The 23482-nt window shown below is 37.0% G+C and overlaps 1 protein-coding gene across 2 annotated transcripts in view; it reads left to right on the top strand.

The window, feature by feature from the left end:
* LEPR (leptin receptor) overlaps positions 1-23482 on the top strand; it is an 84022-nt gene that overhangs the window by 30595 nt on the left and 29945 nt on the right. For both annotated transcript variants that reach the window (XM_073896602.1, XM_025871781.2), the window contains exons 7-10: positions 9944-10152; positions 15072-15217; positions 17455-17599; positions 23049-23339. In XM_073896602.1, coding sequence (XP_073752703.1) covers positions 9944-10152; positions 15072-15217; positions 17455-17599; positions 23049-23339 — 791 coding nt within the window. The remainder of the gene's footprint in view (positions 1-9943; positions 10153-15071; positions 15218-17454; positions 17600-23048; positions 23340-23482) is intronic.

The raw sequence follows: 23482 nt of genomic DNA, 5'->3' as shown, positions 1-23482 counted from the left end.
GTCCATGTTCCTCACTTCCTCTTGTGCCCTCACTGACGGTATCCTCAAACTCCACATTTCCACTCGAGTCTATTCAAGGCAATTTAGGCCTTCTTTAGCATGCTTCTCCAAATCGTTCCAGCCTCTGGTTCTAAAGCCACCTGGTTCTAAAGCCACTCCCACATTTTTAGGTGTATTTGTATGGCAGCATCCCATTTCCAGGTACCAATACCTGCCTTGGTTATCTATGCTGTATAATAAGCTACCTCAAGTTTAGTGGCTTAAAACAACAATCATTTATCATCTCACAGGCCATGTGGGTCAGGAATCCAGGTGCAGCTTAGCTGGGGACATGTGCCTCGAGGTCTTTCACAAGGTTGCAGTGAAGATGTCAGCTAGAACTGCAGTTATTTCAAGGCTTAATTTCAGGAGAATCTGTTTCCGGGCTTCCAAGTTCCTCATGGGCCATTGGATGGAAGGCCTTAGTTCCTCCCTGGCTGGGACTGGAGGTCTCCTTCATTTGCTTATCATGTGGATTTCTCTATAGGGTACACTACAACCTGGCTGCTGGCTTCCCTGAGAGAGAGCCAGAGACACTCCCTGATGACCTTGATTTTGATTTTCAGCAGGAAAACAGGAGCAGGGGAGAGGTTCTCTTATAATTGCTTTCTCACCTAAACCTACTAGCCTGCTCATATCAGTGCCCACACGGTATCCTTCTCTTCTTTAATCATGGTTGAGTTCTCTGTGCTCCAATCTAAAGCGAACACTTTCTCATGTGTTTTGGGTCCATCCCCTGTAGTTTACTCAAGGACTTGGCGCTTGCAATTATCCCCTCTCTTTCTTGCATTATCAAGTTTTCTTCTCAGCTGATAACATGCTGTGTAATAACTCCCATTTAAGACATAGATCACACATTCCATCAAGTCACCACCCCATTTCACTGCTTTCTTTAAAGAAAATAAAGTTTTGAATGATTTGAATATATTATATTTTCAGAAGTTAATTATAAAGTCAACAAAAATGGCTTCTGGCCATTTTTGGGAATAATACAGTCTGGGATTACTCTTCTGTCGTAAACAACTAGAGAACTTGATAAAATGTAAGAAACATCTACTTCCAGATATGGGACAAAAGCCGAACAGATCTGTGATTCCTAAGGAAAGGAAACAAAGTGAGTCCTGAATTAGTCTTTCTGGACTAGAGGCAATTTCCAGAACCTGGCACAGGGCTGGGAAACTCAAGTGGAGCCCAGTGACATTGCTGGATCAAGGAAACAGAGATAGGAGTTCAGAGAGTGTAAGGAGGCCTGAATTTGTGGGGCAGAGTATAGAAGCAGGGAGTTCACAGAATTAGTACTGGGGTCCCCTTGACTGATTACCAATCTGCCCATGATGTTGGGTAAGAAACACTAAGTTGGGCAAGAAACACTAGGAAGAGAACAATTCTTTAAAGTTACATAGGACCAGGAATAATTAAGTTTCTATCAGGCAGATTGGTGAATATCAATGACAGTCAGTAGAAACCCCATAATAGCCACATTCTAAAAGTGGGGCCAAATTAGCCCTAGAGTCAAGGCTACTCTCTCCGCAAAAAAACTTGAAAGAAAAAAGGTTCAAACTGGTGCCTAAGTAACTTAACTGCCTGCCAGAACAAAGTCCAACATTTTTTAAAGCAAAACAATACAATTCAACACCCAAAAATGTAATATTCACAATGTCTGGCATCTAGTAAAAAAATACTACACATGTGAAGGAACAGAAAATGTAACCCCTAGCCAGGAGGGAAAAAAAAAATCCGTCAATAGAAACAGATCCAGAAATGACAGGAATAATAAAAGTAGCAGGCAAGGATGACATTACAATGTTCCACATGCTCAAGGATATAAAGGAAAACATGAACATGAGGAGAGAAATTACGTGGGTAGCATTGTTTCTGGACCCTCTCAGCTACAGAGCTAGTTACATGTATGTGTACATGCAATACACACATGATGTATATGTATATATAATATGCAAAAATCTATATTTCTATATCTCTGTATATACATATATTAAAAGCATGTATTCATACTAATATCTCCCATTTTTTAAGATTGATTTATTTATTTGAGAGCGAGAAAGTGAGAGAGTTGGTGGGGAGCAGAGGGAGAGGGAAAGAGAGAATCTCAAGCAGACTCCCCACTGACCATGGAGCCTAACCCAGGGCCTGATCTCACGACCCTGAGATCATAACCTGAGCCTAATCCAAGAGCCTGACACTCAACCAACTGAGCCAACTGGGTTCCCATAATATCTCCCATTTTAGCCCAAAATCATAGGATCCATTCTAGCCTTTTTTCTTTCTTCCTTTCTTCCTTCCATCCCCTCTCTCCCCTCCACTCCCCTCCCCCCTCCCCTTTCCTCTCCTCTTTCTCCCCCACCCTTTCCTTTCCCTTTTCCCTCCACCTCCCTCTTTCTTTTCTCTCTCTCTCTCTCTCTCTCTTTTTTTTTTCCAGCAATAAGAAACCTGGCTTCCCTTTCCCACAATATCTAACCCATTTGCTTAGTCCTAGAACACATGTAAAGTAGTTTTGGAATTGCTAAGCTACACTTCTGTGAAAAACAAGCATACCAACTAGAGTACAATATTTGTCTACACTCATTTTGCCTTTGCTAAGGCTAAAGGTTACATGATCAAAACACTATGTTCCAAATTTTTAATTAGGCTTTCCCTCCCCTGGGGCACCTGGGTGGCTCAGTCGTTAAGTGTCTGCCTTCACCGTAGGGTCCTGGGTCCCAGGGTCCTCGGATCGAGCCCCACATCGGGCTCCTTGCTCAGCCGGGAGCCTGCTTCTCCCTCTCCCACTTGCCCTGCTTGTGTTCCCTCTCTAGCTGTCTGTCTATCTCTCTCTGTCAAATAAATAAAATTAAAAAAAAAAAGATTCCCCTCCCCCTCTACCCATGTGGTTATACTATTAACTTGATATACTTTAAGGTTCATTTGTTTTGTTTTCTTCTTTTCTTTTTCTTTTTTCTTTCTCCCTTTCATACTTGTTGATTTTCCATTTGTTTGGTAATATCTTACATCTGAAGAGTACTTCGTATTTTACAAAATGCCTCTTAAACTTGTCTCCTTGGTGAGATTTATCTAGGCCATTACTTCTCATTTGGGCCTGATTCATGAGATCTGGAGTAGAGCCAGTAATTTGCATTTTTATGAAGTTCCGGAGGATGCTGATGCTAGTGGTTTGGGGATAACTCTTTGAGAACCAATGTATGGCTCTTATTGAAAACAGGTTCCTTAGTCCCAGACCTACTGAATTCTCCATGAAGGGTCTAGGAATCTATTTTTAACAAGGCTCCAGGTGATTCTGATCATGAGACTAGTCTGGGATACTAATTTGGTCTTTGAAATTTGGGGGATTGGCAAAGTAGATTTTTTGGGTAACATTTGTATAGATTACCAGTCTGAGATTTAAAATAAGTGACTTGATCAAATGATATACAAAACTAATACTGTTTTAAACAATTCCCATGTATTCATTTGTCCACCATGGTTTGCTCTCAGTTTATGTCACAGTTATGAACTTGCATGGAGCCCATTTGATGTTATTCCTGTAATAACTTAGCATAGATCTTTGCTTAGGTAAGTTTTAATATATTCGTAGAAAAATAATTCCGGGAACAAATAATATGACCAAAGGTCAGAGGATCGAATGTGCTCTCTGTATAAACTACTGTGTCTATCAAAAATGAAATTTTGGTACTAAATATTTATATATCTAACTTCTGAGTAGAAAAATTGCCCAAATGGTAAAATTTGCAAAGAAGCTAAATTTAAAATTTGAGAAATGCTTTGTTTTGTTTTATTTTACTATTTTCACTTTTAATAAAGTTTGCTCACATATAGAGAGATTAAATAGAGGCACTGAATTTGTGTGTGTGTGTGTGTGTGGTGTGTGTGTGTGTGTGTGTTGGCAAGGTATAAGATACTTTGCTGCATAAAAATTTTTCAAGGATTTCAGAAGTTCTTAAGTTTTAATTATTTTAAGCCAATGTATCTCCTTTCTTATTTTTAAAATTTTTATTTTCATTTTAATCCTTATGCTTTAAAATTATCAAAATTTAGAGTGCTGTTTGATGTTCACAAATACTTAAGACTTCTTTTCAAAGGTAAAAGAAGATCTAATGTTGACTTTGACAAGTAACAAGGCTCCTGTATTCCAGGTTTCATACAAACTTTGCAGTTTATGCTCTCATAAATATGAGAAATATCTCATGTTTTCTTCAAGGAAAAGTAATTTAATTGATCCTCTAATTCTTTAAAGTTCTGATGTATGGAAGTGTTAAGATGATTCAAATTATAATTCTTTTTTAGTTGTGGCCACTAGTGTATTAATCCCCTAAATAAAATAATAAAGTGGCCACAGTAACAGGGAAATTTGTCTTATGATAATAAGACGTCTTGGGTGTAAGGAAGTGAGCAAGGAACATGGAAGCACAATACTTCAGATTAGTTTCAGGTCCACATTGTCTCTGAGCCTCACTTTCTTGCTTATAAAGTAGGTGATATTAGTTCCCTGATAAGGTATTTTGAAAATTAAATTAGTGATTCCCAAGGTGTATATGTAAATTGTAAATATGCTATACAAGGAAATGTGATGATATATTTAATGTGGATTTTCTATTTTTGTGTCCTTTGTCCATCAAGTTCCCACCAGTAGGGAGTACAAAATGTTTCTGGCCAATAGCTAGGATTGAAAATTTTTTCTTTAAGGGCCAGATAGCAAATATTTCAGACTTTGCAGGCCATATGGTCTTTCTTCCAACCTTGCAGTCATAGTTAATATGTAAATGAATAACCATTACTATGTTCATGGACACGGAAATTTGGAATTTTATGCAATTACCATGTATCATGGGACATTCTTCCTCTTTTTTTTTTTTTTAAACCACTTGAAAATGTGAGAAACCATTCTTAGCGCACAAGCTGTACAAAAAACAGGTGTATTTGGCCTGTGGGCTGTAGTTTCCTCACCCCTGTGTAGAACATTTGAAAATTAGTTTTAGATTGATTCTTAGAGTTTTATAATGAGAATATCTGTTGGGATGGTTTGGGAAATTTCTGAATGGAGATGCCTTTAAGAAAAAATCACAATTAATGAATTACTAGAATAAACACATATATTACATATAGTCATTATTCTAAATATATAGTATATATGTTTTCTTTGTGTATATTGAAATTATAAAGAAATTAACAATGAGATTAATTAAATAGAACACACAACAGTAAAGTCATAGAGAAACCAGATAGTTAATCTAATTGGTAATCAGCCCGATTCTACAAATACCCACTCTATTTAGAAAAAATGGCATTGACAAGACCATCTACAGTAAGACGGTGTAATTCTAACTTTTCTTTTTGTTTTAAAAAAGAAAAATATCACTAGAATTTTCTGTCCTTTAGAAAGCATTAGTGAAGAATGTATGCCTTATTTTCTGTTCTATTTTTGCTGTAAAATTTGGGAGTTCTTCAATCAAAGCATAATACTGTACAGGCATATTTCTGACATAAAATACCCCAATTTTCTCAATTTGTTCCATACCCTTTTCATAAAAGCCTTTATTTTAATACTTAAAAAATACCTAAAAGGCATAGTGTGATGTTTTCAAAAAACGACATTTCATTGGCTTTGTAAGATTTAGATAAAATTGAAAATGCTAAGTCATCCCCACTCTAATTCAAAATGTTATTTTATGGGTGTATGGCACTTTAAAGTTTTCAAAAATACTTTTATGTAATTGTCTTTTATATTTACAACAGCATTATAAAGGGAGATGGTGCAGGCATTGTTCTCTGTTTTATTGATTGTGGAAACCAAGGCTCATAAAGAAGAACTTACCTGTCTATGGTCTTATGGCTCAAAAGCAAATGGAAGGATTTGATATTAAGTCTTGGTGTTAATTTAGTGTGCTTCTAACAATATTATTATCTCTGACACAGTGCCCAGTAGACTGCTTTGCACGTTGAAAGAACTGTAAATGTTGTTTCTTGATTGATTTCTTTTAGGACTAAAGTAATACTGAAGTCTATCTCAGGAAACTTGAAAATCTATCAGAATTCACATTTAATACTAGTGGTGTATGTATGAAAGATTCGGGTCGATTTCGTTTACGTTGTATTTATATGTGAATTCTCAGGTATATGCTAATTAGCAGAGTTTCTAAAGCAGTGCTTTCTCCACACTAATTTTTAATTAGTATATTTAGCACTTACAGTCTTTTCCCTCCAAAAGGACTGCAGGAATTCTGAAGGCAGTGATCATGTCTAAATATTAATACTCCCTTCCCATCCCCAAGTTCTTTAAAAAAGATAGAGTGGTTTAGATAGAAGGCACAGGTGTTTATGGACAGAATGGGGTGGCTCAAGGAAGACAGGGAAATATTAGTTACCCCTCCCCCCCATGACTCCCCCCACCCCAAACAAGTCTTCTTATTTACAGCTAGGCTTAGACTCTCCAGGCAACCATGCAGATTAAAAAAAACAACACTAATAAATCAGAAATAACAACTCTGTGTCTTGGTTGCATTCTATTCACCTTTGTGCCTTGAGTTAGGTAATTCAACCCAGCTAGTTATAGGCAGTCACCCACTTAACGATGGTTTGACTTATGATTTAATGGTGTGAAAGCCATACTCATTCAGTAGAGTTTTGAATTTTGATTGTTTCCCAGACTAGTGATATGTGGTAGGATACTCCCTCTGATGCTGGGCAGCGGCAAGTCCTAGTCAGCCACGTGACCATGAGGGTAAACAACTGATACACTTCCACCATCCTCTCTCTCTCTCTTTTTTTTAACTCTTGGTAAGATATTCAGTAAATTACATGAGATGGTCAACATTTTATTATAAAAAAAGCTTTGTATTAGATGATTTTGCCCACCTGTAGGCTAGTGTGAATGTTCTAAGCATGTTTAAGGTAGGCTAGGCTAAGCTATGACATTCGGTAGGTTAGGTGTATTAAATGCATTTCAACTTAGGATATCTCTAATTTGCGATGAGTTTATCAGGAGGTAACCCATCGTAAGTCAAGGAAAAACTACAATTACTTTTTTTTAAGATTTTATTTATTTATTTGAGAGAGAAAGAGAGCACAAGCAGGGTGGGGCGTGGAAGGGGGGCTGTTGAGCAGAGAGGGAGAAGCAGGCTCCCCGCTGAGCTGGGAGTCCGTTGCAGGGCTTGATCCCAGGGCCCTGAGATCATGACCTGAGTCAAAGGCAGACGCTTAACCGACTGAGCCACCCAGGTGCCCCTGCAATTACTTTGTAAGGTTAGCTCATTCATTTGTAGGTTTACAGTGTTGGGCAAAGTATTGCTTAAAAAGTTTTTCCTAAATTTTCTTTTTTTGGGTAAACAGCTTTATTGACATAAAATTAATAGACAATAAACTGTACACGTTTACACAGCTTATTATATATTTAAAGTATAAATTGATAAGTTTTTCTATATGAAATCACTCATAAAATCATCACCCTAATAAAGAAAATGAATATATTGCCAATCACAAAATTGCTTCCCGCCCCTTTGTAACCCCACCCACTGCCCCTGCCTGTGGTCCCTACCACCCTCATCACCCTCCACTGTCCCCAGGCAATGAATGACCTGCTCTCTGTTACCGTAGGTTACTTTGTATTTTCTAGGATTTTATATAAATGCAATCATACAGTACTTTTGTCACGCTTTCATGCAGCATGATTATTTTGAGAGTTATTAATGTTGTATGCATCCACTAGTAGTTCATTCCTTTCCATTGTGAAGTAGCATTCCATTATATGGATATACCACAATTTGTTTATCCATTCACCTGTTAATGGACATTCGAGTTATTTACAGTTTTTGGCTATTACAAATAAAGCTGCTACAAGTCTCTCTGTTTGTTTGTATATGAGTCTCTGAGAGGACATATACTTTCATTTCTCTTGGATGACCACCTGGGATAGAATGTGTAAATCGTATGGTAGGTGTAATTTTAACAACTTAAAAATTACTAAACTATTTTCCAAAGTTGTATCATTTTACAGTCCTACCAGCAGTGGATCAGAGTTCCAATTTCTTCACATCCTTATAGTTAATTTTTAAAATTTTAGCCATTCTAACATGTGGATAGTGGTATCATTGTGGTTTTAATTTGCATTTCCTGAATAACAAATGACCTTGGGCTTCTTTTCACATCCTTATTTTCATTCATTTATCTTCTCTAAGTGCATGGTGAAATCTTTGCCTATTTTTAAATTGTATTGTTTGTTTTATTATTATTGAGTTTTGAGAGTTCTTTATATCTTCTGGAGACAAGTCCTTTATCAGATAGATAATTGAGAAATACATTCTCTCAGTCTATGGCTTGTCTTCTTGTTGTTCCATAGTGTCTTACTTTCAAAATCAGAGTTTTCAATCTTGATAAGAATCCAGTTTATCAGTTTGTTCTTTTATGGATCATGCTTTTGGTGTTGCATCTGTGGAAATGTTACCTTACTGAAGGTAACAAATTTTTGTCCCCATGTTCTCTTCTAGAAGTTTTATGGCTTTAGGTTTTACATTTTTTTTTAAAGATTTTACTTATTTATTTGACAGTGAGAGAGAGAGAGAGACAGTAAGAGAGGGAACACAGCAGGGGGAGTGGGAGAGGAAGAAGCAGGCTCTCCGCTGGGCAGGGAGCCTGATGTGGGGCTCGATCCCAGGACCCCGGGATCATGACCCGAGCTGAAGGTAGACGCTTAATGACTGAGCCACCCAGGCACAGGTTTTACATTTGAACTGATGATCCATGTTGAATTAATTTTTGAATCTGGTGTGAGTATGGATTGAAATTTGTTTTGTTTTGCATATAGATATCCTATTGTTCCACATGACTTAATGAAAAGATTACCCTTTCTCCTCAGAACTGCTTTTGCGCCTCTGTAGAAAGAAGCTGGCTGTGCATATAAGTGTTGGTCTCTATTCTGTTCCATTAATCTATTTTTCTGTCTTAATACTAATACTCTGTTGGCTTGATTATTGTGGTTCATTAGCTATAACTCCTTGTTTTATTATTTTAGTGGTTGCTTTAGGATTTATAATATAGGTTTTTAACTTATTACAATCTGACGGATGTACCTCTAAGTAATATCATCACACTTCATGTATAGTATGAGAACATTAAAACTGCACACTTACGTTACGTCTCTCTCCCCCAAGCTTAGAGCCAGTGTCACACATTACACTTCTACCTGTGTTATAAACCCTACACTCCATGGTATTATTTTTGCTTTAAGCAGTCAGTAGATATTTACCCTTTTAAAGTTATTTTCATTTCTTTTTATTTTTGAAGATTTTTATTTATTTATTTGAGAGAGAGAAAGAAAGAGGTAGTGAGAGAGAGCATGAAAGGGGAAGAGAAGGAGAAGCAGACTCCCCACTGAGCAGGGAGCCGGATGTTGGGCTCGATCCCAGGGCCCTGAGATCATGACCTGAGCCGAAGGCAGACGCTTAACTGACTGAGCCACCCAGGAGCCCCAGTTATTTTCATTTTTTGTGTGGAATCAGATTTCCATCTGCTGTCATTTCCTTTTTGTCTGGTGGACTTTCTTTGGCACTTTTCATAATGCAGATCTGATGGTGACGAATTCTTTCAGTTTTGGTATGCCTGAGAAAAGCCTTTATTTCATGTTTATTTTGAAAGGTATTTTCTCTGGGTATAGAGTTTTAGGATCAAAATGCTACTTTCCTTTTGGTACTTGGCTATTGCTTCACTCTCTTCTTGCTGCTATTATTTCTAATGGCTAACCTGCTTGAACCCTTATCTTTGCATCTCTGATATAATGTATCCAGTTTTTTCTAGATGCTATTTAAGCTGGATGTCCAGAACAGTTCACCTCAGTTTGGATTTTTGTCATGTATTTTTGTCACCTATGCTAATATTTGGCTCTTTCTTTTGCACGTAGGCCTGAAGCGTTAGAAGAGTCACCTCTGGTCCCCCAGAAAGGCCGTTTTCAGATTGTCCAGTGCAACTGCAGTGCTCACGACAGCTGTGAATGCCATGTGCCTGTGCCAGCCGCCAAACTCAACCACACTCTCCTTCTGTATTTGAAAATCACGTCTGGTGGAATAAATTTTCAATCACCTCTAATGTCAGTTCAACCCATAAATGTTGGTAAGTCATGCATAAAAAATGTATGATATCTAAACACCAGCCACACAAATAGGTTAAACATTGCTTACAAAAATTTTCAATAGGTTCTCTTGCTTTGACCAATGCGGTCAGGACAGCAAATATAGAATTGAGGAGTATTAAAAGCAGCTTCTAGAATGTTTTAAGAGTAGTATAGATGATCTCTGCAGTTGTAACTTGAATTCTTTCTTTTTTAAAGATTTACCCGTTTATTTTAGAGAGAGAGCGAGAGAGCAGGCATGAGTAGGGGGAGGGGCAGAGAGAGACTCTTCAAGCGGACTCCCCACCGAGCACGGAGCCTAATGAGGGGCTTGATCCCATGACCCATGAGATCATGACCTGAGCCAAAACCAAGAGTCAGACACTTAACTGAGTCACCTAGGCACCCCTTAAATTCTTTCTTAAAAATAGTTTTTCTTTTAATCCTGGATCTAATGGATATGTATCGTTTGGTTGTTACTTTTTCACTTCTCAGATAACAGTTTCCGAAAATAATTAGGGGCTTGTTTTTACCTTTATTTATTTATTTTATACCTTTACTTATTCCTTCAATAAATATTTCTTAGAAGCTCATGTGTGTCAGCCACTGACCTCAGAGCTGGGGAAACATTGGTGAATGAGACAAAGTTCCTGCCTCATAAGCCGGAGACAACCAATAGTGAGCAGAGAGAAACAATAAAAAAGTAAAACACCTACATAATTTGCTATACAAATCTGATTATAATAAAAACTGAAATAATAGGTAGTGTCCCATATTCTTAATGCATAGATTCCCAGTTTCTTTTGATCAACTTGAACATACGATTACAAATGTGAATAATATAGGCAATGTTCACTTAAAGTATTTAATTTATTAACTCTGTTTTGTGTGTGTATGTATTTTATATATAATATAAAATGAAACAGTGTTACTATTTTCCACTTATATTTCTTGAAACCATTATATACCAACTCTTTACATGCATCTTGGCATCGTTGTTTTTGACATCACTAGAGCCAGTTTTCCAGGGATCTCATACATAGTTTTCCACACAACTTGACCTTCACTTCTTTCTAAGTTACTGGGGATATGCCACTATTTGAATCTCCATATGACATTGTATTTTAACATTAGGACGTTCAAATAATTTGTCCTCTAGGGATATATTTGTAGTCTCTGCAACATAATTACAATGACGTCCAAGCAATTCTGTCATGAAGTTATAGCACAGGAAAAATATATATAAAATTTATAAAATATCATTATGTTCTCTTTTTAAAACTAATTCTGTCAGGTGATTTTTAGAAGGATTTAGAACCAGAATTAAATTAAATATTAAAAAAAATAAGATAGTTAAGAGCAGGTGCTATGATAGACTTTATAAGAAACCTAAAAAGAATTTTGTCTTTTTTTCAGGGATAATTTTTTGAGAAAAAAAAAATCTTTCCTTATACTTGGGTGTATATGATAATGTCCTAAAATGTTAAGTGCCACAAAAGAAATAAGACATGGAGAGGGTGAGGTAGGTGTAAGGACTATTATTTCAGCTACAGAGGTCAAAGAAGACCTGTTTTAGGAGATAGCATTTGGGCTGAATGAAAAAGAGATAGCCACGCAAAAATCCAGAACAAAAGGTGCTCCAACCAGGAAAAATAGCACCCGTAAAACCTCTGAGATGGAATGAGCTCGGAAGTTGGAGGAACCCAAGAGAAGGCCTTTGTGCTTGCAGTGAATAAGGGAGGGGAATATTTGGAGATGTGGTCAGAGGTATCGGATTCAGGTCATGTGGTAGGCCAGGGTTACAGAGTTTGGGTTTTATTCTAATTACAGTGGAAGCTTTTGAACCAGGAGAGTGATATGGTCGTGTGTGTGTGTGTGTGGTGTGTGTGTCTGTGTGCATGTTTAAAATTTACCCTGCGTGTGGAGAAGGAAATTGATGGGGAAAAGAGGAAGGATGGTTACAAGAGTAGAATCAGAAGGCTCAGAGAGGAAGCTATTGGAATGATCTGGTTGGTTTACGCATGTAGCAGTGGAGAAGTAAAGAAATGATCATAGTTGGGATTCATTTGGGAGATGATACTAACAGAAGTTTCTAGTGGATTGGGTATGGAGTATGGACAGAGACGAACCAAAGATAACACCGAGACTTGGCCCTGAGCATGTCAGTGAATAGTGGTGCCAGATACTAAGATGAGGAAATTTGGGGAGGATTGGGTGTGTGACATATTATTTTTGAGATGCTTATAGATACCCAAGAGATGCTGAGCAGGCAGTTGGACATACGATCAGTTCAAGGGAGATATATATGGGAGTATCTGGCATGTAGATGTTTATGGGATTGCCCGAGATCACCCACTTAGAGTTCAGTGAGAGAAAGACTGAGGCAGTCAGAGAGAAAAGAGAAGTAAAAGAGCGTGGTGGCCTGGCAGCCTGGTGGAAACCAAGTGAGCAGCTATGTGGAATGCTGCTGAGCGGTGGAGGAAAATGCATCAGAAAACTGACATTGGATTTGGCAAAGTATGATGACCTTGATAGAGCAGTTTCCGTGGATTGATGAGGAGGAAGACCTACCTGATCAGAGTAGGTTGGGCAGGAAAATGGGACACAGTGGGGAGAGTGAGTAGTGCCAACTCTTCCAAGGAATATTGCTCTGAAAGAAGCAGGTAGTTGGGGTTATATCTAAGACTGGGGACATGGGCGGTCCAGGGAAAGATTTATTTTTAGATTTCTAATATTAAGGCACATATGTATGCAGGCAGGAAATGTACAATAGTTTATAATTTCATGATTTCTGTTGGATGTTTTTGTTTTGTTTTCTTTTTATTCATGAGAACTCTGAATTTCATCTTGTTTCTAGCTCTGCTTTAAAGTAGCTAAAATTTGTAATATGTCACATAAAATAAAAGCTTTATTAATTTTGACTCAAGGAAAAGAGAAAAACTATGTCCAAATTCCTGAAAATTTAGTATGTTAATTATAGTAATATACCATTTTAGTTCTTGAAAATAAAATTCAAATCAGTAAACATTTCAGTGTAATGATTATTTCTATGTATGTAACTCCTGCTAGTTAAAATCTTGAAAACACAGAAATGTCCCAAGAAAAATGCATCGCCTGCGTCCCCGCATGTGTGCACCTAATCTCAGCTGGTCCGCCCGAGACCCCCTGAGCGCCAACCCTATTCCCCCGCACGTCCCCTTTTCTGCTCCAACAAGATGAAAGAAACTATCATGAACCAGGAGAAACTCGCCAAACTGCAAGCACAAGTGCGCATTGGTGGGAAAGGAACTGCTCGCCGAAAGAAGAAGGTGGTTCATAGAACGGCTACAGCAGATGATAAAAAACTTCAGTTCTCCTTAAAGAAGTTAGGGGTAAACAATATCTCTGGTATTGAAGAAGTGAATATGTTCACAAATCAAGGAACAGTGATCCATTTTAACAACCCCAAAGTTCAGGCATCACTGGCAGCGAACACTTTCACCATTACAGGCCATGCTGAGACAAAGCAGCTGACAGAAATGCTACCCAGTATCTTAAACCAACTTGGTGCAGACAGTCTGACTAGTTTAAGAAGACTGGCTGAAGCTCTGCCCAAACAATCTGTGGATGGAAAAGCACCACTTGCTACCGGAGAGGATGATGATGATGAAGTTCCAGATCTTGTGGAGAATTTTGATGAAGCTTCCAAGAATGAAGCAAACTGAATTGAGTCAACTTCTGAAGAACATAAAACTTGAAGAAGTTACTGGGAGCTGCTATTTTATATTATGACTGCTTTTTAAAATTTTGTTCATGGATCTGATAAAATCTAGATCTCTTATTTTTAAGCCCAAGCCCCTTGGACACTGCAGCTGTTTTCAGTTTTTGCTTATACACAGTTCATTCTTTGCAGCTAATTAAGCTGAAGAAGCCTGGGAATAAAGTTTGAAACAAGGTTAATAAAGTTCTTTGCCTAGGGAAAAAAAAATGCATCACCTATTTTCTATCATTTTGGCATTTTTTTCCATTTTAACATATTTATAAATATTCTTTTATTTGTTAATTTCAACAAATCAGGAACTCAAGTATAGATGATGTTTAATAAACTTTTAAAACTAACAATAGTAAACATTTTCAATATTTTTCTCTGATATGATTTCCCTTATAGGGAATGAACCATTATTTATTTAATCAATCCTTTATTGTAAGATGTTTATATTGTTTCTATGAATAATTTAAAGGTTACATGTATTTAAAACTACACACACACACAACCTATACACAAATGCATATTCATATATGAACACATGCATATACGCATGAACTCAAATCATTTACTAAGTTAAACACATTGTTAGGCTAAGAAACTCTATCCTCATTTCTGGTGACAAGCCAGGGCCTGTGAATGCTATGTTTATTGCATATAACATATGCATGCTGTGGGTTATTTGAGTAGGTGTGTCTAGATTTTTATATTTCAAAGTTAATAGATTTGCTGAATTTTACATGCATATTTACGTGAATTTTTGCATGCAAACTCCATATGCATTTTTCAAGTAGTGTTCTGCAAAATGCCGTTTTTCCTTGTCACCTGCTAAACCAGTGGGTGAGGGTGGTGGAGGGGGGAGTCTTCAAAGAAGTTTGGGGAATGCTAGGTTAAATAAAGTTAGCCGACTTTTTTTACAGCAGGAGTTCACATTTATCAAAACAACCTCCTTACTGTTTACAGTTTTTGCCATGTAGGGAGAGGAAATGAATATATGTGGATTGCTATGGAAAGCTACAAGGAGTAGACCTAATATTTTGGTCTGGAATTAGCCTTTGAATAAGATCACCTTTTAAGTAGTTGAAAGAACAGGATATGCTAATAATTCATTTTGACTTTATTTTGTGATTATCATGAAAATTGCTTGACTTAAAAATGTTCTCTTTTTTCCTTAAGTGAAGCCTGATCCCCCATTAGGTTTACATATGGAAATCACAGATGCTGGCAATTTAAAGATTTCTTGGTCCAGCCCAGCATTGGTACCATTTCAACTTCAATACCAAGTGAAATATTCAGAGAATTCTTCAACAAATATGAGAAAAGTAAGTATAATTTAATAAAATGAAAGGTTGAGAAACAACTAGAGACCCTTTCCAGGTCCAGTAGAAAATGCCCTTTGCATGCCAAACATGCATGGTCCTCCTAGAGCTGAATCAGCTGTAATTTAATATTATATCACTGGCTTTCATTTACGATCAGCATAGGACATGACCACATGAACAACATGTCCGTATCTTCGGTAAACGCTTTTGGAGAAATTGTTTGATGTTGCACAATATCTCTTATGTATGGATCCATGTTATATATTGAGGAGTGTGATAAATTCCTCCCAGACTTTAGTGCCAGAGAAAGTTCCAAATTCCTCTTCCAAAAAAAAAAAATTATGTTAGATTAATAACTTTCTCTGTCTCTCCCTCTCCCTCCCTCTCTCTCTCTTCCTTAAACACACACACACACAGCTAAATGGCTACGGGAAGTCCAGTTACAGAAACTTGAATTCATAATTACAATTTTCTCACCTACAGACCTCTGATTTCTGATTTTACGATTCCAGCTGTTGTTTTATTGCTCAACATACTTACTTGCAGCACATGCATTTGTAGTATAAGGTCTGCCAGATTCTTTTTGCATTCTTTCAGTATTTATTGAGGACCTACTAGGTGCTAGGAACTGTTCTGTTTGCATCAGGATGCACTGAGTGGTAGAGCTAACGGGTGCTGGTAGAGCTGGTAGGTTGTAATATTAAGTGGAGGTGGGGAAGACCTCATGGAAAAACTGACATCTGAGCAAGGCTCTGAAGGAGGTTGGTGAAGTAGATATCTGGGGGAATTAGTTTCCAAAGAGAGAAGCTAGTTATTCAGAGGCCCTAAGCCGGTGAGAAGCTGGAGGCTGGGGTAGGCAGTGAGGGCGAGAGTTGCAGTGGATGAATCAAAGAGGAGCAGGAGAGGCGAAGGAGGACGTCAGAAAGAGCATGGGCCGAGCGTGGACTTCGGCATTTTCCTTTGTGAAATGAATTGTTATACAATTTAGAAGTAAAAACCTGTCTTTGTACCTCTGGGCCACTTTTGTAAAGACTTTATCTTCATTAAGAGCAGAAAATAAATCCTTGGTGTGTCCTGTGTGGGAAAAGCAGAGTTAAGGCTTCTTTGGGCTTCAACTTTCTCATCTGCAAAATGGAGACAATAGGATTTGAAATCTAGGTGACCTGCTATTATAGAATACATTTGTGGTGCTTTTCACCCTTTTGGTCTCTGGAACCCCAGTTTAAGAGGCCAGGGATTTCAATAACTTTGGAGTACGTCATTGGAAAACAGAATGTATTTGCTAAGCGATTCTTTTTTTTTTTTTTAAGATTTTATTTATTTATTTGACAGAGAGAGACAGCGAGAGAGGGAACATGAGCAGGGGAAGCAGGAGAGGGAGAAGCAGGCTCCCCTCTGAGCAGGGAGCCCGATGCGGGACTTGATCCCAGGACCCTGGGGTCATGACCTGAGCCGAAGGCAGCCGCTTAACAACTGAGCCACCCAGGCGCCCCCCTAAGCAATTCTTAATAGTTGTTGTTTCATGCAGAATTAGGTCTCTTAGATATTTGTCCTCTAGTTTATAAACTGTATTTTGATTTACTATAGCTTATCAGATTCAGGTTCTTAAAATTATTCACGCCTCCTCTATGACACTTTCCTCTAGGAATGTTTCTAATTCTGTGTCCGCTCCTGCTCATCATTTTCTACCAGGTGTGTATTATAGATGTCATCAGGGCCTTGAAACTCCCCGCTGATTTTAGCTGTACCTCTTAAATTTCACAAGGTCAATATTCGTTATCATTCAGTTAAAAATATCTACTGATTATCATTGTGATTTTCTTCTTGGGCTTGTGGGCTATTTAAAATTTTATTGACAGTGGCATCTGGGTGGCTCAGTTGTTAAGTGTCTGCCTTCAGCTCAGGTCATGATCCCAGGGTCCTGGGATCGAGTCCCGCATCGGGCTCCCTGCTCAGCGGGAAGCCTGCTTCTCCCTCTCCCACTCCCCCTGCTTGTGTTCCCTCTCTCTCTGTGTCTCTCTCTGTCAAATAAATAAATAAAATCTTTAAAAATATTTATTGACAAAGATGCAAACATTTGTTATTTTGTTACTGATTTCCGTTTAATTCCACCATGGCCGGCCAACTATTTTGTAAGACTTTCATTCTTTGAAATTTGTTGGGACTGCTTGTTCTCAATTTTGATGAAGGTTCCATGTCAACTTGATGTTCTGATGTTTTCAAACAATATTTAACAGGCTGATGAAATTGTCTCAGCTACATCTCTGCTGATAGACAGTGTGCTTCCTGGGTCTTCATACGAGGTTCAAGTGAGGGGAAAGAGACTGGATGGCCCAGGAACCTGGGGTGACTGGAGCACCCCTCTTACCTTTACCACACAAGGTAGGTTTTGTAATAGTAGCTCCTATCAAGAGGAGAATATGCTTCCTGATTTTTCCCTTGGCCTGTTATAAGCATCTTAAATTTTGTAGCAGTAAACCAAAAGGAGGGACACAATATTAACGTTTTATTTAAGTGTTGGCAGGTTACTTTGTGAATGAAAACGTGTAAAAAAAACTTATATAAGAGCTCCCAAGTTTATGTGTGTACATAGTAGTGTCTTGCTGAATTACTCTTACCTATTCAAAAGATAAACTTAATAGAAAGGTTCCAAATTCACAAATTCAGAACGCTACTGGTATCAGTGTTTCCTTAATTTACATTTAAAATCAGATATATTTATTTGACATAAATTCCAAATATTCAAATTTCATTCAATTATTATATTTTATATAATAAATAATAACATAATGAAATAATTCTTTTCACTCCAGATGCTGGCTTTTGAGAGTTTTCACTTTCAATTTTCATGTTTTTAATCTTTAACATCAGAAAAACTATGGTTTATTCAAAACTTCCTCATGAAGTTGAGATGGTGGTTTACAAATAGTCCCAGGAGCCTTAGAATAGTCCAACCCTGTCATATGCTAACTTGTGATGCTAGGAAGAGACTTCAGGGTTCTTTGCCTAGTTGTCTGATCTGTCAAAAGAGCAAAATTATTCCTACTGAATCATGCAAGTTGATTATGAATATATAGAGACAGCAAGTCCCCTGAAAATCACTAAGCAGTCAACACATTTAATGAAATAAGTTAATTTATTGGTTACTTCCTATTTAAAAAGCATTGACTTGTCAAAAAGCCAGTAGCATTAGTGGTTTAAGAGCGCAGACTTTGGAGTCTGACAGAATCTTATGCAGGTACTGGCCTCACCACTTATTTGGAAAGTTTCTTCACCTTTCTATGCCTCAATTGCCCCATCTGCAAAATAGAGACATTTTTATTATGGATAGAATGAAACAGTGCACCTACTGTGCTCACTGCAGTGCCCGACCTTTAGTAAGCACCCAGTAAACAGTAGATGCAATCATCGTTTGCAGATCCACAATTTCAATATTCAAAATCTCAGCATCTAATGAAGGTTTCAGGTTGACAAGATACATAACTAATTGCATGAGCAAGCTTGTCAGAAGAGCTAGCAAAGTACTAGGCAATGGGAAGGACTGGTTCTCACCAGGAAAGCCAGGAACCTTCTGTGAACAGATGAGAAATCCATAGAAGACATGGGTTTCTCCTCATGATTCCTCAGATAGTTATTGAGCATCACAATGTGTGTGCTGACGACTCAGCTTCTGGAATTTTTCGGAGGAAGGTCGGTCTTCTTTTCTACCTTCAATTATTTATCGTTGATTAATAGGTCTTAATGACCAGCGGTGAATTATGTATTATGTAATTATGAATAAATTACGACATCAACTTTTAAAGAATGTCCCGTGGAGGTTTTTAAGAGAACGGGATGGGGTAGGGTGGGTGGGAGAGGAGACTAGTAACCCTGACTCCCACCCTGAGTGGGATGGCTTTCTTCTTTGTGATTTTACTTCTTAAATAGATCTGAAAACCTACCCTCCCTAAAGAAGAGGGAAATTCTAAAAGGATCATTATTATTTTTAAGGTTTGCTAATATTCAAGTTATATATTATAACTTTCTAGAATAATGATTCTTAGCAATTCTGTATTCAGTGGGGTTAAGATGAACATTTTGATCCAGTATAATATAATAGTTATTTGTGTTACATTTCATGTAAGTTTTTGTTTTGGATTGTTCAACTTAGGTTTTTAGACCTTTGGATGGACATAGTTTTAGTTCTGTTTTACTTAGTACAAAACCTTTAGACTACTATTACTTTCTTAGTTCACGTCAATATCTGTAGGATTACATTTGCTTGGTTTTAATATGTTGGACCGCATTTATATGTTTTTATACATAATATAAATCAGATTTATTAATATATATTATAAAGCACATACTATATATATATATATGCTTTTCCCTATGCAAATATTTAGGGTCTTGTGTACATGACAGTAATAAAGATATGTTTTGTTGAAAAGAAACTTTGCCAGTTTACTTGCCAAAGTGTCTAACAGTATTGCAGTTAACACTGGGCCTTTTACTTATTCGCCACAGGTGTGTTCCTCTAGTGACTTTAGACATCCCAAATAGAAATATCTGATAGTAAGTGAAAAATAAATCCAGACAGTAAGTAAATAGCTCCCCCAAGGGCAGAATTTGTTGATTTAGCAATGAGTGTAAAGGTAAGTTTACTAATTTAACAGGCTTGGATGGGTTAGATGCCAGTGAGTGGTACCAGGTGATTATTAAGGGAAAGACAGAAACTTGCCAAATATAAAGGAGACTAGGGACACCAAGTGCGGGGAGAAGAGCCTCCACACTTCAGTAGCTCCCAAGCACGTTTCTCTGTTATAGGATCGCCTACAGTAACGATGTAATGATGGGTACTGAATCACAAATCAAAGGTATAAGTAGGTTCGTACTTCCCTCCTGAATAATAATGATAATGATAATGACAGTTATGGAGTGCTTCCTGTGTTTCAAGCACTGTTCTAAGTGCTTTACATATATATCATTTTGTCCTTTTGATCCCCTGTGAGATAGGTACTGATATTCCCCTTTCGCAAAGAAATCGGGACTTAGAGAGGTTAAGTACATTGTAAAAGTTGACACAATCTAGAGCTGGCAGTCTAATTCCAGAGTCATGTTTGTTCGCACTAATACAGTGATTAAGTGCCTGACATATGTTTATGTCACCAAAAATTGATCCTGGGCACTAATCAGCGGTAAGCTTAATTACATAGAGCACTTTAGCGGAACACCTCATTTCCTTCATGGTTCCTGATAAATGAGGTTTCAGCGTTGCTTGGGTTTTTCAGGTCTCAGGTGTGCTGAGTTGCCTTCGCAGCAGCTCCCTCATCCCCCCGTGCTTACAGCACTGGAGGCTTGTTCTTGAACCGTGTGCACCAGTGAAGTATGTTTCTCCAAACTTGGGAGCTTCCTCTTCTTGTGTAAAAGGATTTGGGTCCTTCTCCCTTAAACCTAGGTATTTAATATTATTAGATTATCCTCTGCTGTTCACTGTTGGCATCCACAAAACAGAAACGTTCTGTAAGACTGAGGCATTAACTTACTTAGAATGAATTAGCACATCTACTTTATCATTTCCAAACACTTTGGATTTTATTGATTTTTTTTTTTTTTGGAACAGAGACTGTCTGATGTATTGTGCCAGAGCAAACGGATGCTAATTATCAGTTCCTTTATAGCTACTACCTATTGTTCAATGATTTTTTTTTTTTTTGTTCATTGATTCATTAAAGCTGTACCTACCAAGTACACAGTTAATGAAGCATTGACCATTTTTAATCAAGGAATTCTTATGGATTTGGGAGATCTTGGACTCTTACAAGAATACCCGGGACCTTGCCAGAACTTAAGAAGTCCAAGAATATTGCAATTAAGTTATGCTACATACTGAAAATAAGTTTAGAAGTGCTGACTTCTTGTAATACCTTTCTTTTTTTTTTGTGATACCTTTCTTAATTGCAATCTTGTGCTGCCAGAGAGGAGGAGAAACAGATAATTTCTGCATTTCATACTTGACAGTGCTTGTAATGTATTAGAGAAAATATTTTCCCCGTAAAGAAAAATAGGAAATCTGTTTTGAAAATTTAAAAATCCAATTTCTGGTGCTATAATAAACACATTTTAAAATAACTTTAACTAAGATGTTTTGATTTATGATTTATGTTCATTTGAGTAATTCACTAATATTTATCAATAGAATTTCTTCTTTTAATGAAATTCGTTAGTGTAGATTCTGCAAAACTATTAGTACTTAGTCATGAGAAGAAAATTATTTTCTTATTTTACAAATTAAATATTGTGTATCTCACATGAGAATAAAATATATATTTGTATTATTTTGAAAATTAAATATTTAACATTTACTTCATATCAATTTCTATATATTCAGTGTAAATTTTACAAAATCAGGTTTTTAATAACTTGCTTTTATTCTTTTTAAGCTAATATTTTAGTATTTAATCATGCCAAAATACTATGACTTTAACTGTATTTCTCAATTAAGCCTTACTTAGGCATTCAATTTTGAAGTGAGGTGCTTTGAGATTTTTATTATCTTTAAAAGATTCAGCTTAACTTTTGAAATCTTATTTGTACTCTTTAAAAAAATAAATTACTCCTAGACTTTTGAAGCAGTTCAGTAATGAGATGTGGAGCATATTGAAAGTAGGTTAATGATCTTTCAGGTCTGTGCTAGGTCCTTGTGTGTAGTAAGTAATGTGCCAATGAAGCTTGAGTGTCACCCTAGGCTAGGATTATAAATCTAATGGACTGGCTTCTGTCCAGTGATTTCATGCTACTAAAATTTTTCCTGTTTATGCTTGACTGTAGAAATACCAAGTACAAAGGTTTTGTATGGATTGTAAATATAAGGACAGGGGAGTTTAGCTTGCTATTACAAAAAAGAAAAAACTTAAATAATAAAAATCAATGAAGTTTTTTGTTTTTGTTTTGGGGGTCATCCGGATGATATGTATGAAAACAGATACTCATATTCTTTCAGCAGAAAATGGCCTACCTTAAATTGCACAACTGAAATATACTGTTTTTGGAATGTATTGTGGCAGAAATAATTTCTTCCTATGTAAACAGTCATTTACTTTTATTCTGTTTCTAATTAAAAATATAGGCAAACTATGTTTCCAACAATAGGGGACCAAAAAAGTAGTATGGAAGAGTGTGGAGGCCTTAAAAATAATATTTTAGAAAAATATTGGTTCCCCTTGCCCTTAACCACAGCATACTGGCATTAAATAACTTAAAATATTACAGATCAGTATTTACAGTTTTTCCTGTTTTGGTACATTGGTGCATCATTGATTTTACATATCTTAACTAGTTTTCTTACTTAAAGCTTATTTTTCTACTTTACCTGTTTATTTGAAATTTTCATATATCCAAATGAAACAATAGCAACCACCATTTTTTCTTTAGGATTTTGCCTTAGAGTGATTTGATTCAATAACTCACCCTACATTTCACTGATCCTTAAAGCGGAGTCTGATGGAAAACGTGTCATTGTGGAATTAGATTATATTTCATTTGAATTAATTTTCGGCCTATCCATTAGCAAGTGACAAGTACGCACTAAAACCTATTTTGTACTAAGTCTCTGTGTTTAGAAAACAGTGAAGACATTTGTGGAAGTTCAAGTCATTTGGGAATGGGAGTGCCTGGGATACTACATAACTGTCCATAAACAGGCGATTACAGTTACCCAGTCTCTTAGTACACTCTTTATTTTTGGCAGTATGATCCTGAATGCATTGTGAAGCCTTTCTACGTAGCGTAAATTCCTCACAGGATGTTTTTGGTCTTCATCCGACATCCTCCCCTTCTTCTCTTATTGCAGATGTCATATACTTTCCACCTAAAATTCTGACAAGTGTCGGGTCTAACGTTTCTTTTCACTGCATTTATAAAAACGAAAACGAGATTGTTTCCTCAAAAAAGATTGTTTGGTGGCTGAATTTAGCTGAGAAAATCCCTCCAAGCCAGTATACCGTGGTGGGTGACCGTGTTAGCAAAGTCACCTTTCCAAATTTGAATGCGACCAAGCCTCGCGGGAAGTTCACCTACGACGCAGTGTACTGCTGCAACCAGCAGGAATGCCACCATCGCTATGCGGAGTTATACGTGATTGGTAAGAATACTGACTGCACTTCTCTCCGTTTTCCTCCGCAGGGATTATGGACCCTATATTAGAGTCCCATTGATAATGTAAGGACATGTTATTGTCATTAAAAATTGCTTTGGTGTTTTTGCTTTGTATTAATATTTTAATGT

The sequence above is a fragment of the Callorhinus ursinus genome, unplaced genomic scaffold (assembly GCF_003265705.2).
Source record: "Callorhinus ursinus isolate GAN/ISIS: 27379988/994484 unplaced genomic scaffold, GSC_fseal_2.0 scaffold9, whole genome shotgun sequence".
Classification (NCBI taxonomy): Eukaryota; Metazoa; Chordata; class Mammalia; order Carnivora; family Otariidae; genus Callorhinus; species Callorhinus ursinus.
This window is presented reverse-complemented; position numbering and strand designations above follow the sequence as displayed.